This window comes from Electrophorus electricus, chromosome 7 (assembly GCF_041902795.1).
Source record: "Electrophorus electricus isolate QZ-2024a chromosome 7, ASM4190279v1, whole genome shotgun sequence".
Lineage (NCBI taxonomy): Eukaryota > Metazoa > Chordata > Actinopteri > Gymnotiformes > Gymnotidae > Electrophorus > Electrophorus electricus.
In genome coordinates, this window is record NC_137503.1 from 26,608,869 (window position 1) to 26,621,986 (window position 13,118).

At 37.1% G+C, this 13,118-nt stretch overlaps 3 protein-coding genes across 5 annotated transcripts; 1 reads left to right on the forward strand and 2 right to left on the reverse strand.

The window, feature by feature from the left end:
* Nucleotides 1-385: 385 nt before the first annotated feature.
* Nucleotides 386-7,211, reverse strand: ubr7 (ubiquitin protein ligase E3 component n-recognin 7). 3 transcript variants are annotated; one of them, XM_035524366.2, is made up of 12 exons: nucleotides 7,072-7,211; nucleotides 6,831-6,960; nucleotides 6,053-6,186; nucleotides 4,214-4,274; nucleotides 4,022-4,117; nucleotides 3,889-3,942; nucleotides 3,531-3,636; nucleotides 3,182-3,297; nucleotides 2,405-2,596; nucleotides 1,886-2,057; nucleotides 1,664-1,725; nucleotides 386-1,455 (listed from the first exon to the last, which is right to left on the reverse strand). In XM_035524366.2, the coding sequence occupies exons 2-12, from the start codon at nucleotides 6,957-6,959 to the stop codon at nucleotides 1,363-1,365; spliced, it is 1,215 nt and encodes a 404-aa protein (XP_035380259.1). In that variant the 5' UTR covers nucleotide 6,960; nucleotides 7,072-7,211; the 3' UTR covers nucleotides 386-1,362. The 3 variants fall into 3 exon arrangements, with proteins under 3 accessions (XP_035380259.1, XP_035380257.1, XP_035380258.1); XM_035524364.2 differs by lacking the exon at nucleotides 7,072-7,211 and having other exon boundaries at nucleotides 2,405-2,593; nucleotides 6,831-7,048; XM_035524365.2 differs by lacking the exon at nucleotides 7,072-7,211 and having other exon boundaries at nucleotides 6,831-7,046.
* A 129-nt stretch (nucleotides 7,212-7,340) lies between these two features.
* On the forward strand, nucleotides 7,341-9,544 carry LOC118241050 (uncharacterized). The gene is made up of 2 exons (XM_035524367.2): nucleotides 7,341-7,570; nucleotides 9,133-9,544. The coding sequence occupies exons 1-2, from the start codon at nucleotides 7,369-7,371 to the stop codon at nucleotides 9,234-9,236; spliced, it is 306 nt and encodes a 101-aa protein (XP_035380260.1). The 5' UTR covers nucleotides 7,341-7,368; the 3' UTR covers nucleotides 9,237-9,544.
* Nucleotides 9,545-9,628: 84 nt separating this feature from the next.
* On the reverse strand, nucleotides 9,629-12,735 carry tmem251 (transmembrane protein 251). The gene is made up of 2 exons (XM_026998939.3): nucleotides 12,605-12,735; nucleotides 9,629-12,117 (listed from the first exon to the last, which is right to left on the reverse strand). Exon 2 carries the CDS (start codon nucleotides 12,100-12,102, stop codon nucleotides 11,677-11,679), a length of 426 nt encoding a protein of 141 aa, XP_026854740.1. The 5' UTR covers nucleotides 12,103-12,117; nucleotides 12,605-12,735; the 3' UTR covers nucleotides 9,629-11,676.
* Nucleotides 12,736-13,118: the final 383 nt, after the last annotated feature.

The window sequence follows — 13,118 nt, forward strand, 5'->3', positions numbered from 1 at the left end:
TTAAATCAAATTTTGCATTTGAGAATCTTGCATTCAATTTACAATGTATATGTAAGCCAAAATGTAATGTCATATTAAGGTGTAGCAATTTGCACTGTGATTTGAAAAATGAAAAAGTAGCAGTTTTTTCATCTGACGAATAATATTGTGGCTGCTTTAAGGTATGCCAGTGAAAATGAGTAATTCAGATAGTGAAGAAATTAATTTTGTAATTAAATGTTTAAGTTCTATGTAATGTAAATAAAATGTAAATAAATCTACACCGTCTTAAAAAAATGCATAATAGTAACTGACCATCTGGTATCTGAACTCCAGCTGATCTTTGAGGACTGCCTTACATGATGCGTGACCCTTTAAAGGTGTGGTCACTGATCAGTTAGCCTGATTACATATTAATGTTTATTTCTCAAAGATACATTTACAAAGTACCAGAAGATCTACAAAGTAAACAGATAAAACAGTAATAATAAAATCACTACTTGGTCACAACCAACATCATACTTAAAGCTCCAATGAGGATGTGTTAAGAGAGTAATTACATGTCCATCTATTTACTCATACTCAAATTCTGGCTATGTATTGACCATGCTGACATCTTTTCAGAACAATTCAAAAGACAGCTTTAATCACCAGTTTGCTGTGAGAAACATGCAGAAACATCTGAACTGGGACTTGCCTTTAGCATTTAGCCCATGCAAATATCACATAATGACTGGTCATTTGATATGCATCAGTAAGTGGCTGTGATTGGGTTTGACATGTGCTAATAAGCTAAAGGCTTTACTGATTTTGGCCCCAAACACACCACATTCATGAGTTACTGCCATCATAAAAATGAACTGATTAAGAATGTGATTCTTTAACAATTACTGTCTTGATATAAAATGGATATACTGTTAACTGCTACAAGGGAGAACTCCTGAGGAACAAATGCAAGATGGAAGGGCACCTATTCACAAGGCATTTCAGAGCAGCTGCTTCTATATCAGTACTATGTTCTACTGTAGTATCAAAGTTCACAGAAGTGGGAAACCTGATGCTAGACAGCTTCAGAAACAAGCCCTGAAATGCACGGAAACGTGCAGCTGATCTGTCAGCTACAACTCATACACTGGTGAAAATCTCAATTCAAACAGGAGAAAAAAGGATTCTTAAGTCTTTGGGAGTAACAAACCATATCTAACACTCCTTTACAGGCTCAAAATCAATTGGTTGTAATGGCCTCTGCATTCAATTCTGCATATTTAATAAAGGGTAACACGTTTTGGGAGGTGCTGTTGAGCATGGGCAGGCGTAGGAACAGGGATTATTGGGGTCAACAAATAGCTGGCAGGCTGTAATATGGTTTTGCTTAAGGACTTTTCAACTGCAATAGTATTGACCAGCATTGGCCCGTCGTCTTTTACGAGTCTGTTGCTGCTCAAAGAAGTGGCGGATGTCTTCTGGTGTCACCACCTACATGAAGAACGGAATGGGTGATAAGTGACTATGATGCCATAAGAAAGAGTTGTTTTATGCCATTTTTACTGCCAGTTTCACTCCACTATCTAGGTCTTCCTCTACCAAGAGAGCTACCAGCCTTGGAGTAAAATCATGCTCTTCTTATAAGCCATAAAAAAAAGTGTCTTTTGGGAAGGTAAATGTGATGAGTATAGGGACACACCTTGCCCTCTGCTGCAAATCTTTGCAAGTAATCCTTCAACTCCGTCTTCATGTCATTATACTCTGGAAATTATCAAACAGAAATTGCACAAAATAAGCACAGCCTTGCCAATAACTTGCCCAAGAACTACAATTCAGTATTATGAAAACTCCAAGATTCCTACGGTGTACACTAGCTAGCTTAACAGAGGGATAGATGTGATAATACCAAAATGATACCCACCATGAATGATCTCCAGCTGCTGTACGCGATTCAAGTTGTTCAGGGCAGACATCAAAGGGTCACGACCTTCTGCCCCGCCGGCCTGTTCTGAGGTTTTGCCCTTGTTCTCATAGGCAAGGACTGTGTCTGTGTCATCAAAAAGGAAGGCGACTCCAGCGTTCATAAAAATATCCTGTAGCGAAAAGAGGACAGCATTTGCTGGTGGAACTCAACATGGAATTATAAGCAAATAATGGGCATAAAGAGTCAAGAGAATTGTCTGTTAAACCCATGATGAACAAAATCAACCACAATACTTTCACACTAACCTTACAGAGCAGTATACATTTGACTCTAGATTTGTAAGACGTAATTAAACAAAAAAGTAATTCGTGAATTTAAATGAAAGCTGATTTCAGTGGTTACTCAGCAAGATGTACAAATAATTTAATCATAGGGACAATGTCATTCAAGCTTCAAATCCAGTTAACAGTGTCCAGTAATCTTTACGGGTTTATTCTCAGGTATGATGGGTTGTACCTTGCAGACACTGCAGGAGCAGAGTTTGGTGCGCCAGCTGGCAGGCCAAAACACAGCACCATGTTGGGCTCTGCTCTTCCCAGAGGCCTTCATCTCCTCCAGCCTGCAGTCTGGGCGAGAGCCCTCCACTGAGGAGGCCTCCAGCTCCTGGTGCTTCCGCTTGCAGCCTGCAGTCCCATTAACCTCTGTCTGCTTTACATGAGGTATCAAAATCATTGTCAAAATCAAAGTGGCAACAAGCATGTTTAATGAGGTCAAAAATGGGGACAGAACTCCAAGAGTATGCCTACAGAAAGTTACAGTGGAAAACAGAGGGGCCCAACTCCTGTCGTGAAGGAAGATAGTCTGCTTATATCTTAAAATAATAAAAGATACCTGCTAATAATAATACATAATGAGTTTAACAAGGTGCATTAGGTAGAAGGTTTACACTTCGGGTGGTATTACTGTGGGTGAGGTGCTAGCAAGTTTTGAACAAGCCAGCTAAATATTAGCACATTACTGGAGGAAGACCCCTATTCCTTGACCGGACTTGACAAGAGAACACCACCCTCTGGTGATTAGAACTTTTGACAAGGACTGATTATAAATGCTGCTGCCACCTTGTGGCAAGTAAACTAGTAAGCATCACTATTATAAAAACACGCTTATGCATAGATTCGCGCGCACTCTCTTTTTTGGCAAACTTTGAGACATTTTTTGCCGTTTCAAAACACAGATCACTACTTTAAGTGGCATCATTAAATAGACTTATTGTAACAAAGTCATAAGTGATACCTTGTCTTCCACTAGGCTTTTAATAACCTCCTTTTCACACTTATTCTCCTCTTCATCATGCTCCACTTCTACTTTTGATTCTTCTGCTGCTTTGCTTACTTTGAGTATAGGAGGAACTGTTTAAAAAGATTAGAAATATATCAACTTTTTATAAGCCTATAAAGACAAACACATACTATGCAAAGTATGGATATATATTTCTTATATGGATTTTTCGTTTAGTTGTTTTTTGCCATCTAATGAGAGAAATAAAAACAGCTAAAACATACTGCATATTTTTGAATGATCATATGTTGTTATATAAATACACAATGTGCTTTCATTGAACAAAACCATGTGTAATATCTACCAGCAATGTGAGCAGCATAGGTCCAGAGGAAGAGTGACTTATTCATGCAGGACTCGCAGATCATCTCCTGGAGCTCCACACACTCTGGCACCAAACAGCCCAAGTGCTGAGAGAGAGAGAGAGAGAGAGAGAGAGAGAGAGAGAGAAAGAGAGAGTGTGAGTAGAGTAAAACTAAGAGAAACAGAGATATTAGTCTCAATAACTAAATTCTAAAGATGAACCAAGATAGACAGAATCTAAAATATTGATTTGTGGTGTTCATATAGTGATATTGGATATGAACAAGAGTAAAGCATTTCTAATTCACACTTTAGTTACACGACTCCTGCATAAACTACTCCCCTGACCCCACTCTCACCCGGCCATGAAGCCAGTCTTCACAGATAATGCACTGGATCATTTCATCAGCAACCTGTGGACAGCAAGGGAGAGCTTGTATTGATGCAAACAAAAATTATTCCAAAATAAGTTGGAAAAATTCATCCTTTTACCTCATCCTCTGGGTCTGGGTAGGGTCTGTCACAGGTGCAATACAAGCCAAAAAAATTATGACTGTATTTATTTCCTAAATTCACCTTTTCTTTATCCTGTGACAAAGAGAAAGAATGGTCATAAATATTGTAACTACAAAGATGACCATTATGTCAGAACAAGGATTAAAGATGGTGAGAGAGAGCACTCACTGGGAATAATTTACATTCCATTTCCCCAAACTTGTCATTTCCACAGTCACACCGAAAATTCCTGTAAAGCAAAAATTACCTGAACTGTGACTGAAGTACTCATTAATAATAAAGTTGTGATAAAAAAATAAAAGATTAATAACAGAAGCACAGCATAGTAAAGGTAGCATACAACTAGATGTAGCAGCATTATAATCACAATCATATCACATATTTGAAGTGGTGACTACATAAAAAGCCATCAATGTCCCTTTAAAATCAGCATTGAAGAGACAGGTCGAGTCCCAATTGCATACTAATTAAGTAGTTTTAAGTAAATAGTATGTAGTATAATTAAAGTGTCAAAGGTGAGAATACTCAAAAACCCACAATGCATACTTAGAACCGGTCATGTTTGAAATAGCCTACTACATACTACTTATGCACTGCTTGGGCCCCAAATCAGTATGCCGTATGTAACCAAAGTAAAAAAAAATATAATTCCAGTATGCGAAAGATACCTGGATGACATACTATTCTGTCCAACTATTCCAGTATGAGACAAGAGCTATCGTTGTGGTGTACTGCATCCCTTCATGGAACAGTGGCAAAAAAATATTTCCCAAGTGGACAGAACCTTTATACATACACAAACTCATAGTATGCAGCAACATGGCAGGAGAACAGGGGTTTAGATGACTAACTTACTTTTTTCTTTTTTTTTTTTTTACAAAAGTAAAATAAATATAATAAATGGTTACTATTTCAGTAATAAAGCTGTTTGAAATGCATGTTAAATTGTGCAATTTAGCTCGCCACAAAGCTTCGTGTTTGGCCTTTGCAAACAAGCTAATTAGTTAGGTAGGCAGCTGACAGCAGCTAAATTTATCTAACTAGATACAGATTTGTAAGCGCGGTATAATATCGAAATGCGAGTCTGCAGGTCAGAGCAGCAGACGTATCGAAAGCTTGCTGGGCGTATCGAAAGGATAGTGGGTGTGTCAAAAGGTGGATGTGTTGACAGTAGGTGGAACCATGCACATAACTTCCCTTTTGATTTCTGGAAGCATCTCCTCTGACATCATCCTTACAGAAGGAACATCGCGGAGCCAGTCCTGTGTTGTGCTAGTAAGCAGATAATAAGCAGCTTACCCAAAACAAGTCCTTGCAAGGACATATTTAATGCTGCAAGTCAGGATTCCCTCTTGATTGTATTAGCTAACATGCTATTAGTTAGCCAGTCATCTGGTCCCTCCTTGAGTCTATTAGCTAGCATTCTACTTTCCAGTCAGATGGTTTATATTTGCATCTTTGACTGACCTAATTTGTTTCAAAATAGTGATACCAACACAATACTTAAAAATTATAACTGCCTTAAAATACTCTATGATGTTTGTTCCACATGTTAATGAAAACATGTCCTTGGAAGCTTCCGTACTTTTTCAGTTAGGTTCTGAAGTTGGAATTCAGTACAACACCGGGAACCTTGTTTAGCTAACCATGTAACTGACAGCATTTTTTGGCCAATAGAAGTAACTTTTTGGCACTTTTGGCATGCCTGCATCACCTTTTGACACACCCCACCTTTTCTCACATCCCCAGTTCCAGTCTGCAGAGACCTGCACTTGGAAAATATCAAGCATTACTATTTTAGGTTTAATACCCATGTCAAAAGTAACTGAATCACACGTTGCAATGATGCATGTTGGCATAGCAACGCTTCATCACTTACTGTTAGTACGGAGTAACATGTTATTTTGCGTACCAACATGCCAAACCCATATTATTAAAGTCACTATATAGTATGTACTATTCATATGTAATACGCAACTGAGACGCAACTGAGACTTGGTGTCATACCTCTTAGTGTAGAGCTCAAACAGTTCATGGCCCTCATGACACTTATATGAACAGGCCAGGCAGATCCCTGCAGGTTCCCCACCCTTTGGTGTGCAGGTGTTGCATGCATATAAAGCTTGCCGCTTCACATATCCCTAAAGGGAAAACAACCATCAACATAAACTTAGGGCATTCCGTATGAACTTACCTGACGTAAAAGTGTGTCATACATTTTGTCAATCATAAATATCAAACCTTTAGGTCAATATCAATAAATTCTAGACTTTTAATACGTAACCATCATATAATCATTATAAGAGCTTGTAAATCAGCAATTTGAGCAATACCATCTCTTTTGATGCCGTTGTTCAATGTAGTTGAATTTTGGGGAACACTGAGTTTTGCGATAAACTAAACCAAAATGGCCGGCTTCGCCTTATTAAAATTTGCATTCATAACGAATTTCAACAGCGTATTAATATATTCCAAGAAAGGCGTCTTAGGCTTTCTTGGGTTTTAAAGACAAACCAGGTTAACTTTAGCCCAAGTCCGCTAGCTACAGCCTATCCCACTCCCATGTCAGCGCTTTTAGAGTAATACGAGTACCGTGGGTTTTATATCGGTAACTTATGAAGCTACTAATTTTGGTATAGTGCTTAAAAACAAAGCAAATGCTGTCACTTTTGTGCATGTAAGCTATACTATGTCGTCCAACTCAAAACACTTTATGTATGCTAGCTAAAAACTTCAAGGGTCATTTTTACAGAGAGACCATATCTAAAGGCTTTGAAGAGATCACCTCTGGATACGAGCACTTTTCTGAATCACTGCCTCCAAGGACAGCGGACGCTTCGTTTTCTAGTTCTTCATCCTCCTCCAAAACATCCACCAGAGATACAGTCGCCTCCTCTCCATCATTTGCCGCCATCCTTGAAGACAAGTGCAAAAAATGGTTTCCAGTTCCTGTGTTCAGGGCAAAATGGAAAAAAAAAGGCTAACCAAGGAATACAAGGGAGATATCAAACGCACACATTGCTTACTAAGAATATAACACAATGTATCCGGAAACGCAGACAGTCACGGAATTTTACACCATGTCGCCTAGGTTATATTCCATTAAAATATAATAACAATCCCATTTCCGGTTTATGTAAAGACGCATTGTCTTGGCGGGAAATGATGAACTATAAAATGTTAATATTTTTGTTTACGGATACTGACTCTTACAGACTTTCTATTATTTAAAAATGATGCAAGCCTTTAAATACCGAATGACATGTAAACTTTGCAAAACGTGCACGACAGGTCAGAGTTGAAAGGTCGTTTTCCGAAACAATATGGCAACCTGCGAGTTGAAGGGGGAGCTAAAATACAGGGATGGACAGACAAATAAATTTGCAGTGAAGTCAGATAACAATTTAAAATCAATTATTATTGGCGTAAAGAAATTACATTCGGAAATCTCAGAGGTCTTGACAAGTCTTGTTGAGCAAGAAAAAGGGTTAAATGGTAACGGTAGAGAGGATTCTCGTGTGGATGGTAAGTGAATCAGATGCTAGCCAGTTAACAAAACGAATATCCATAAAATATAAATGGAATTAGCTATCTGTGTTAACTTGTAATTTAATATAATTGCTGTTAACGTCAGCGTTTGCAAGTCTCCACAATTATAACTAGCTAGATATATCTAGTTACGTTGCCAGCTAGCTAACTTTTTTGTTGTTTGTTTGTTTTTGTTTTGCTAATTGCAGGAACGAAATGTTTAATTTGATAAATGATATTAGCTACTGTTCCTGACATCACATAATGGTTTCTAGTTCTATAAAACGTGATTTGGTTCGTCTGTTTCTCTATTCACGCTTTATTAACGAGTAATTTGAGCTATTCTATTTTCTTACCTTTAGCGCACAATTTGAGATAGGCACTGCCCCCTTTCTCCGACCTGTCTGATCCAAATAAGTTCAATACGCTTAACGAATGCGGGTTAAACGTGTTTAGAGACAATTTTACCACGTGTTGAAACAAACTGCCAAAGAGCTAGTGCGTAACAAGGTTCCCTGATTGTGTTTGGAATGCGACGCCGTTATGACGTTTGTTAATCGGAATACGATAAAATCACGTCAGTTTCTCACCAAATCTGATCGACCATCGAACAGTTATGTGGGCTGCCTAATTAATCCCTGTAATCGTATCCATATAGATACCCTTTATAGTATACAATGAACGCTGCATCGATAATTCGCAGGCCTAGCTGTTGTTTCAAAGCCCCTTAAACTTGGAAAGGATTATTAGGAATCATATTGATAAATTTCAACTGGACCCCCTCCAATTTGCTAACCAGCCAAACAAAGGGGGTGGAGGATGCAAAACTGTTTTTCAAACCATGAAGGGCTGCTGTATGCTGAGTTTCTGTCATCTTTAATATTGTATTAATTAGATAATAGTTTTATACACATAGAACAGGGCAGTGGTAACTCAGTGGTTAAGGTACTTGACTTGTAATTGGAAGGTTGCGTCAGCTAAATGCCCTAAATGTAAATGTAGAATACAGGCAGTATTACTCAGTAATATATTCATATGTATACTTCCACTCGCTTACCACAGGGGTGTGTGTTTTCATCTTTATTTACACTGGTTTAAGTTGATTGTGAGTTCATTTTTGGTGCAGTACCACAAGTTAGTGATTCGCTTTTCTAAGCCAACTAGAAAATGGAAAATTAATTCATGATGATCAAATGTGTTAAAATATATTTGTATTTGGGTACAATTTTAAATGGAATGTTATTTAAACAATTTATACTACCTTAAATGCAGAAATCACCTTGTGAGAACTGTGTGTACATGCTCCCAAAATAGTTGGAGTTCCTCTGAGGTCTCTCACTTCCTTGTAAAATGAGCAGATACTAGTTAAAAGTTTGTTGTTACATTCTCGGCTATTCAGGATTCAGCTATTAACTAGGAGTGATGGGTGTGGTGTAGGTGGTAATGTGGTTAAACTATGTATGCTGGTGAAATTTCCACTTGGGGACAATGTTTGATTGATTAAACTGATTTGTTTTTAAATAATACTTTAACAAACTTTCACTAAATCTCTGACTTAGATGAAGAGGAGGATGACGGTGATGAACAGGAAGATCCTGCAGAAACAGCTACAGTGAACTCAAATGCAGGACCTCCAGCAAAGCGTGTGAAGACAAGGTCTTGACCTTGTTTTCTTTCCATAAGATGGATATAATTGGAACATGCCACTGCTGGTGTAGCTGCATGCCAGTAGATCATTTTCCAGAGTCTCCTGCGGAAGCTTCATAATAAAATGTCTGAGAAAGATGTAAAACTATAGAGGGATGTGTGTGGTAAATTCTTTTAGAAAACTAAACCACACTTGTACAAAACAAAAACTACTTGAATTATATATTTTTCATATATTTTGTATAAATAAAGTTTCTTGACAAGTGCCTGTGAGCATTTGCAATTTGAGCTGAGATTTGGCTATAAATAAATAAATAAATGTGATTGCTTTGTAGCATTTTTTATTGTTTTACTGTGTAATGAATCCACTTCTTAAACAAATTTATTTTCAAGTAAATGTGCAAAGAATTTCTCCCAAAACCTTTATTAATTTTACATCACAGTGCATTAAAATTGAAAAGGCAATAAATCACTAGTACCCCAACATAAATATCCATTCATTATAAAAACACAAACAAGCCCTTTTAGACAAAGGAAAAAAGTACCACTATATTATTTTGTGTGGCTTACAAATGAATACAGCCATTCATATATTATGAACCAATGAAAGTCTGTAGTTGTTTCCTAAAAACAGTGCAACTTTAACCCTGGGTCTTTGACACAAGCCAAACCAAGAATACTATAGAATCAAATCATCTTGCCAATGAACATGTATTTCTGGATCATTGTGATCCCAGTCTACTAATACTTCACTCAACAGGTATATACAAAAGGCTGGCAGCTTTGTTGATTAGAGTTTGTTGGTGATTCAAGAATATTTATGCACATGTATTTTTTTTATCTCCTGAATCCTTTAGTCACCTATACTGTATATAAAAATATACAGTGTACAGTTGTTGTTTTTCTGTGATTGGTAAGAAATACCATAGCAGTACAGGATATTTTTCATGTGAGGGGCAGAAGTAGCTCAGCTGTTAAGCTACTGTTCTAGTAATCAGAAAGGTGCCACTGTTGGGCCCCTGAGCAAGGCCCTTAATCCTAAATTGCTCAAATTGTATTTGTTAAAAATTGTAAGTCGCTTTGAACAAAAGGGTCTGCTAAATGCTGTGAATGTGTGCAATATGAGCAAATATAAAACAATAATATTGAAGGTAGGACAATGATACTGTATGTGCAACTGACAAGCTAGCATGAAAATATTAATAATTTTAGTCGCAATGGTTGTCATCACAGGCAACAACATCGGTTCAAACAGATACCATATTTGCATGTAAAATGCTGATATGAACATGTTCTTAAGCAGATCATTGCAAATACTATTTCTTAAAAGGTTCCCATATACAATTTGACAGTTGTCTAGTCACTACAGTCAACAAAATAAAATATTTCACTTTAATTTTATCTGCCTATCTAGCATTTTACTGGAAAAGTAAACAATTGTACTGGCACTAATGATGCATTTTACTTTTAGCATGGATGGGTCAGCTATTTATAAGGTACTTTCAAGGATTAATAAGCAACTTGTCTATTAAGTAAACTTGTGCCAATTACTTGAATGTTTCAGCCCTTTTATTATACACTTAATTTAAAATAAGTAAGCTTCTGATCAAAGATTCTCTTACTTAAATTTAGAGTAATTTTATATAAACTATATCAGTTGAGAAATGGATCATGTGCTTTGCATTGTAGAAAGGATTTGTGATGTTATGGAAAATTATTGTGTACATTAAAACTCATGTTTAAACTTTAAATTTCAGATTACTTTCTTAGTAAATGTTGACATTTCATTAATGTCAAATAGTACTGAAGAAAAATTTGTCAATCTATTGTTTGTACATCTGAACCGCACACTGCTATACTGCTGTATCAGTTAAACTGTACAGCAATAACACATTCATTGATAGCTTTTCATGAAAGCACTATTATTAATACAAACTTAACTGTTTGTGAAAACGTTCAAATAACATCCCTGTTGTTTTACAATGACCCTAGCACTACAATGCTTTTGGAATCTCACTGTTTGGTTTGAGCTTTTTGTCAGGAAAGAGACTGACATGGAACGACAGTGGTAGTTTTTCATATTATAAACATAAGTTAGTTGCTTAGGGCAGACATTGTCTGACATTTGTCATTAGGTTGTAAATCCATTATTCCTGAAGCAATGTTTCAGAAGTACCACTTGATTATAGGTCTTCTTTGAATACATTTTTTTTTAAAAGCCACAAACATTCATACTTTTGTAATAAACTTGTTGGAAACAGACTGACTGAAACCACACCATTACAACAGTAGAACTACATCTTTAAGAATAATTATAAACCAGTCTTCCATCTTATTAAATGGTCTCTTATGCAAGACTAAGATTTATCAAGCACAAAAGTTGTATACACATGTATACATATTTTACACACTCTCCAGTCCACGGTGCTTCACATCTCGAAAAAGCATTGGCCCCATTAGGTGTCAATCAACTGAAGTCTGCTGATCTGATTCGATGCCTTGGCAAAGGTTTGGTGTCGGTTGCAAAGAACAGCCAAGCAGATAGGCAGTATGCAGTAACCCATAGTCTTTGGGTCTGCCCTTGTGCATGAGTAAAGAAAAAGGAACACTTGGAGATAGGGAATAAGGAAGATAGTGGCCCACACCCAGAATGGCAGCAGAAGCAGCCTCGTCTTCAGACTCTGCATCCAAGAGCTTGAGGAGGAAGTTGAGGCAGAATCTCCAGTTCGTGGCATGCGCGTGCCAGTCACCTTCTCCACATTTGATAGTGTGAATCGGTTGTATGTCTGGTTGATCTCAAACATATAATAGACTGCAGCTATACTAGCCAACAAATACAGTGCCACCCCAATCCATCCCATCCGCTGACGGAAGTTCATCATTCTCCATGCTCCTCTCTGAAAAGCACATTTAAATTAAACACAAGGTACATTAATTAAGTTCCTACTGAAAAATCTTATCTTACTGATTACTGCCTGGCATGTAAATAAATTGCAACCAGTGATGTTCAATGTCTGAGTATAATTCTTAAAGGCGAATGCAGTTATTAGAGAGATAGTAGAATAAAAACTGCAGCAAAGCTAAACATATTTCTCATCGTATAAAGCCTAATCCTGGAGGGTGTTTTGCGATCAAGTAACTATAACATTACAGAAAATAGAAAGACATATAAAATAATACCAATCTTACAGATACTAACAATGGTCTATCATCAATTTTACAAAGCACCATAACAGTGAAACTTCAAGGCTAGCTACCTAACCTAGCTATAGCTATCAAGCTTGTATACACACCTGAATACTCTAAATCAAATATGACAAACCTTTACCAAACCACAGATTACAAAACAGAAAATAGTCAATATAAAGAGCAAATGATACTCACTATCGTCTCAAGATCAGTTTATTTTGAGACTCTTAAACCACGAAGCGATTAAGAACTCATAGATTGCGGTTTTTTGTCATATGACTGACTTCCTCGAATTGGGATATCCGGGAACTAACCAAATGCTTTTTTGTTAAGTTTAATAACAACGCAGTATGCACTACTGCCCTCTAGGGGTTTGATCTAAAATGTTAATGTCTTCAAACTTTAGCAAAAGGTGCCCATGTTATAGGCAACTGCGTTCTACACAGAATTCTCACTGTTTAACGTTGCCTTAGTATAAAACTTAAATGAACAATAAAAAATTATGTGGACTAAATCTTGGCCGTCAAGGAAGTCTAAATTCACTAGCTAACGTACCCAAAAGTTTGTTTTTCACCGTTAACACTCTACTTGTCTTGTATGCTTACTTGTACGCTTATATCTCTTTCATGAACATTGTGAAGAAATCTGAAGACCAAGCTGATAGTTCAGCTCAGTTCCTGTCACTGACGCCGCACAGCCGTAAGACCGC

Coding starts and splice junctions, on each gene's coding strand:
- tmem251 (XM_026998939.3), bottom strand. CDS start 12,102: ATGATGAACTTCCGTCAGCGGATGGGATGGATTGGGGTGGCACTGTAT.
- ubr7 (XM_035524366.2), bottom strand. CDS start 6,959: ATGGCGGCAAATGATGGAGAGGAGGCGACTGTATCTCTGGTGGATGTT. Junction 3,943..4,021: donor ACCCAGACCCAGAGGATGAG/GTAAAAGGATGA, acceptor TGCTGTCCACAG/GTTGCTGATGAAATGATCCA. Junction 1,726..1,885: donor GCAGCTGGAGATCATTCATG/GTGGGTATCATT, acceptor GATAATTTCCAG/AGTATAATGACATGAAGACG.
- LOC118241050 (XM_035524367.2), top strand. CDS start 7,369: ATGGCAACCTGCGAGTTGAAGGGGGAGCTAAAATACAGGGATGGACAG. Junction 7,571..9,132: donor AGAGGATTCTCGTGTGGATG/GTAAGTGAATCA, acceptor TCTCTGACTTAG/ATGAAGAGGAGGATGACGGT.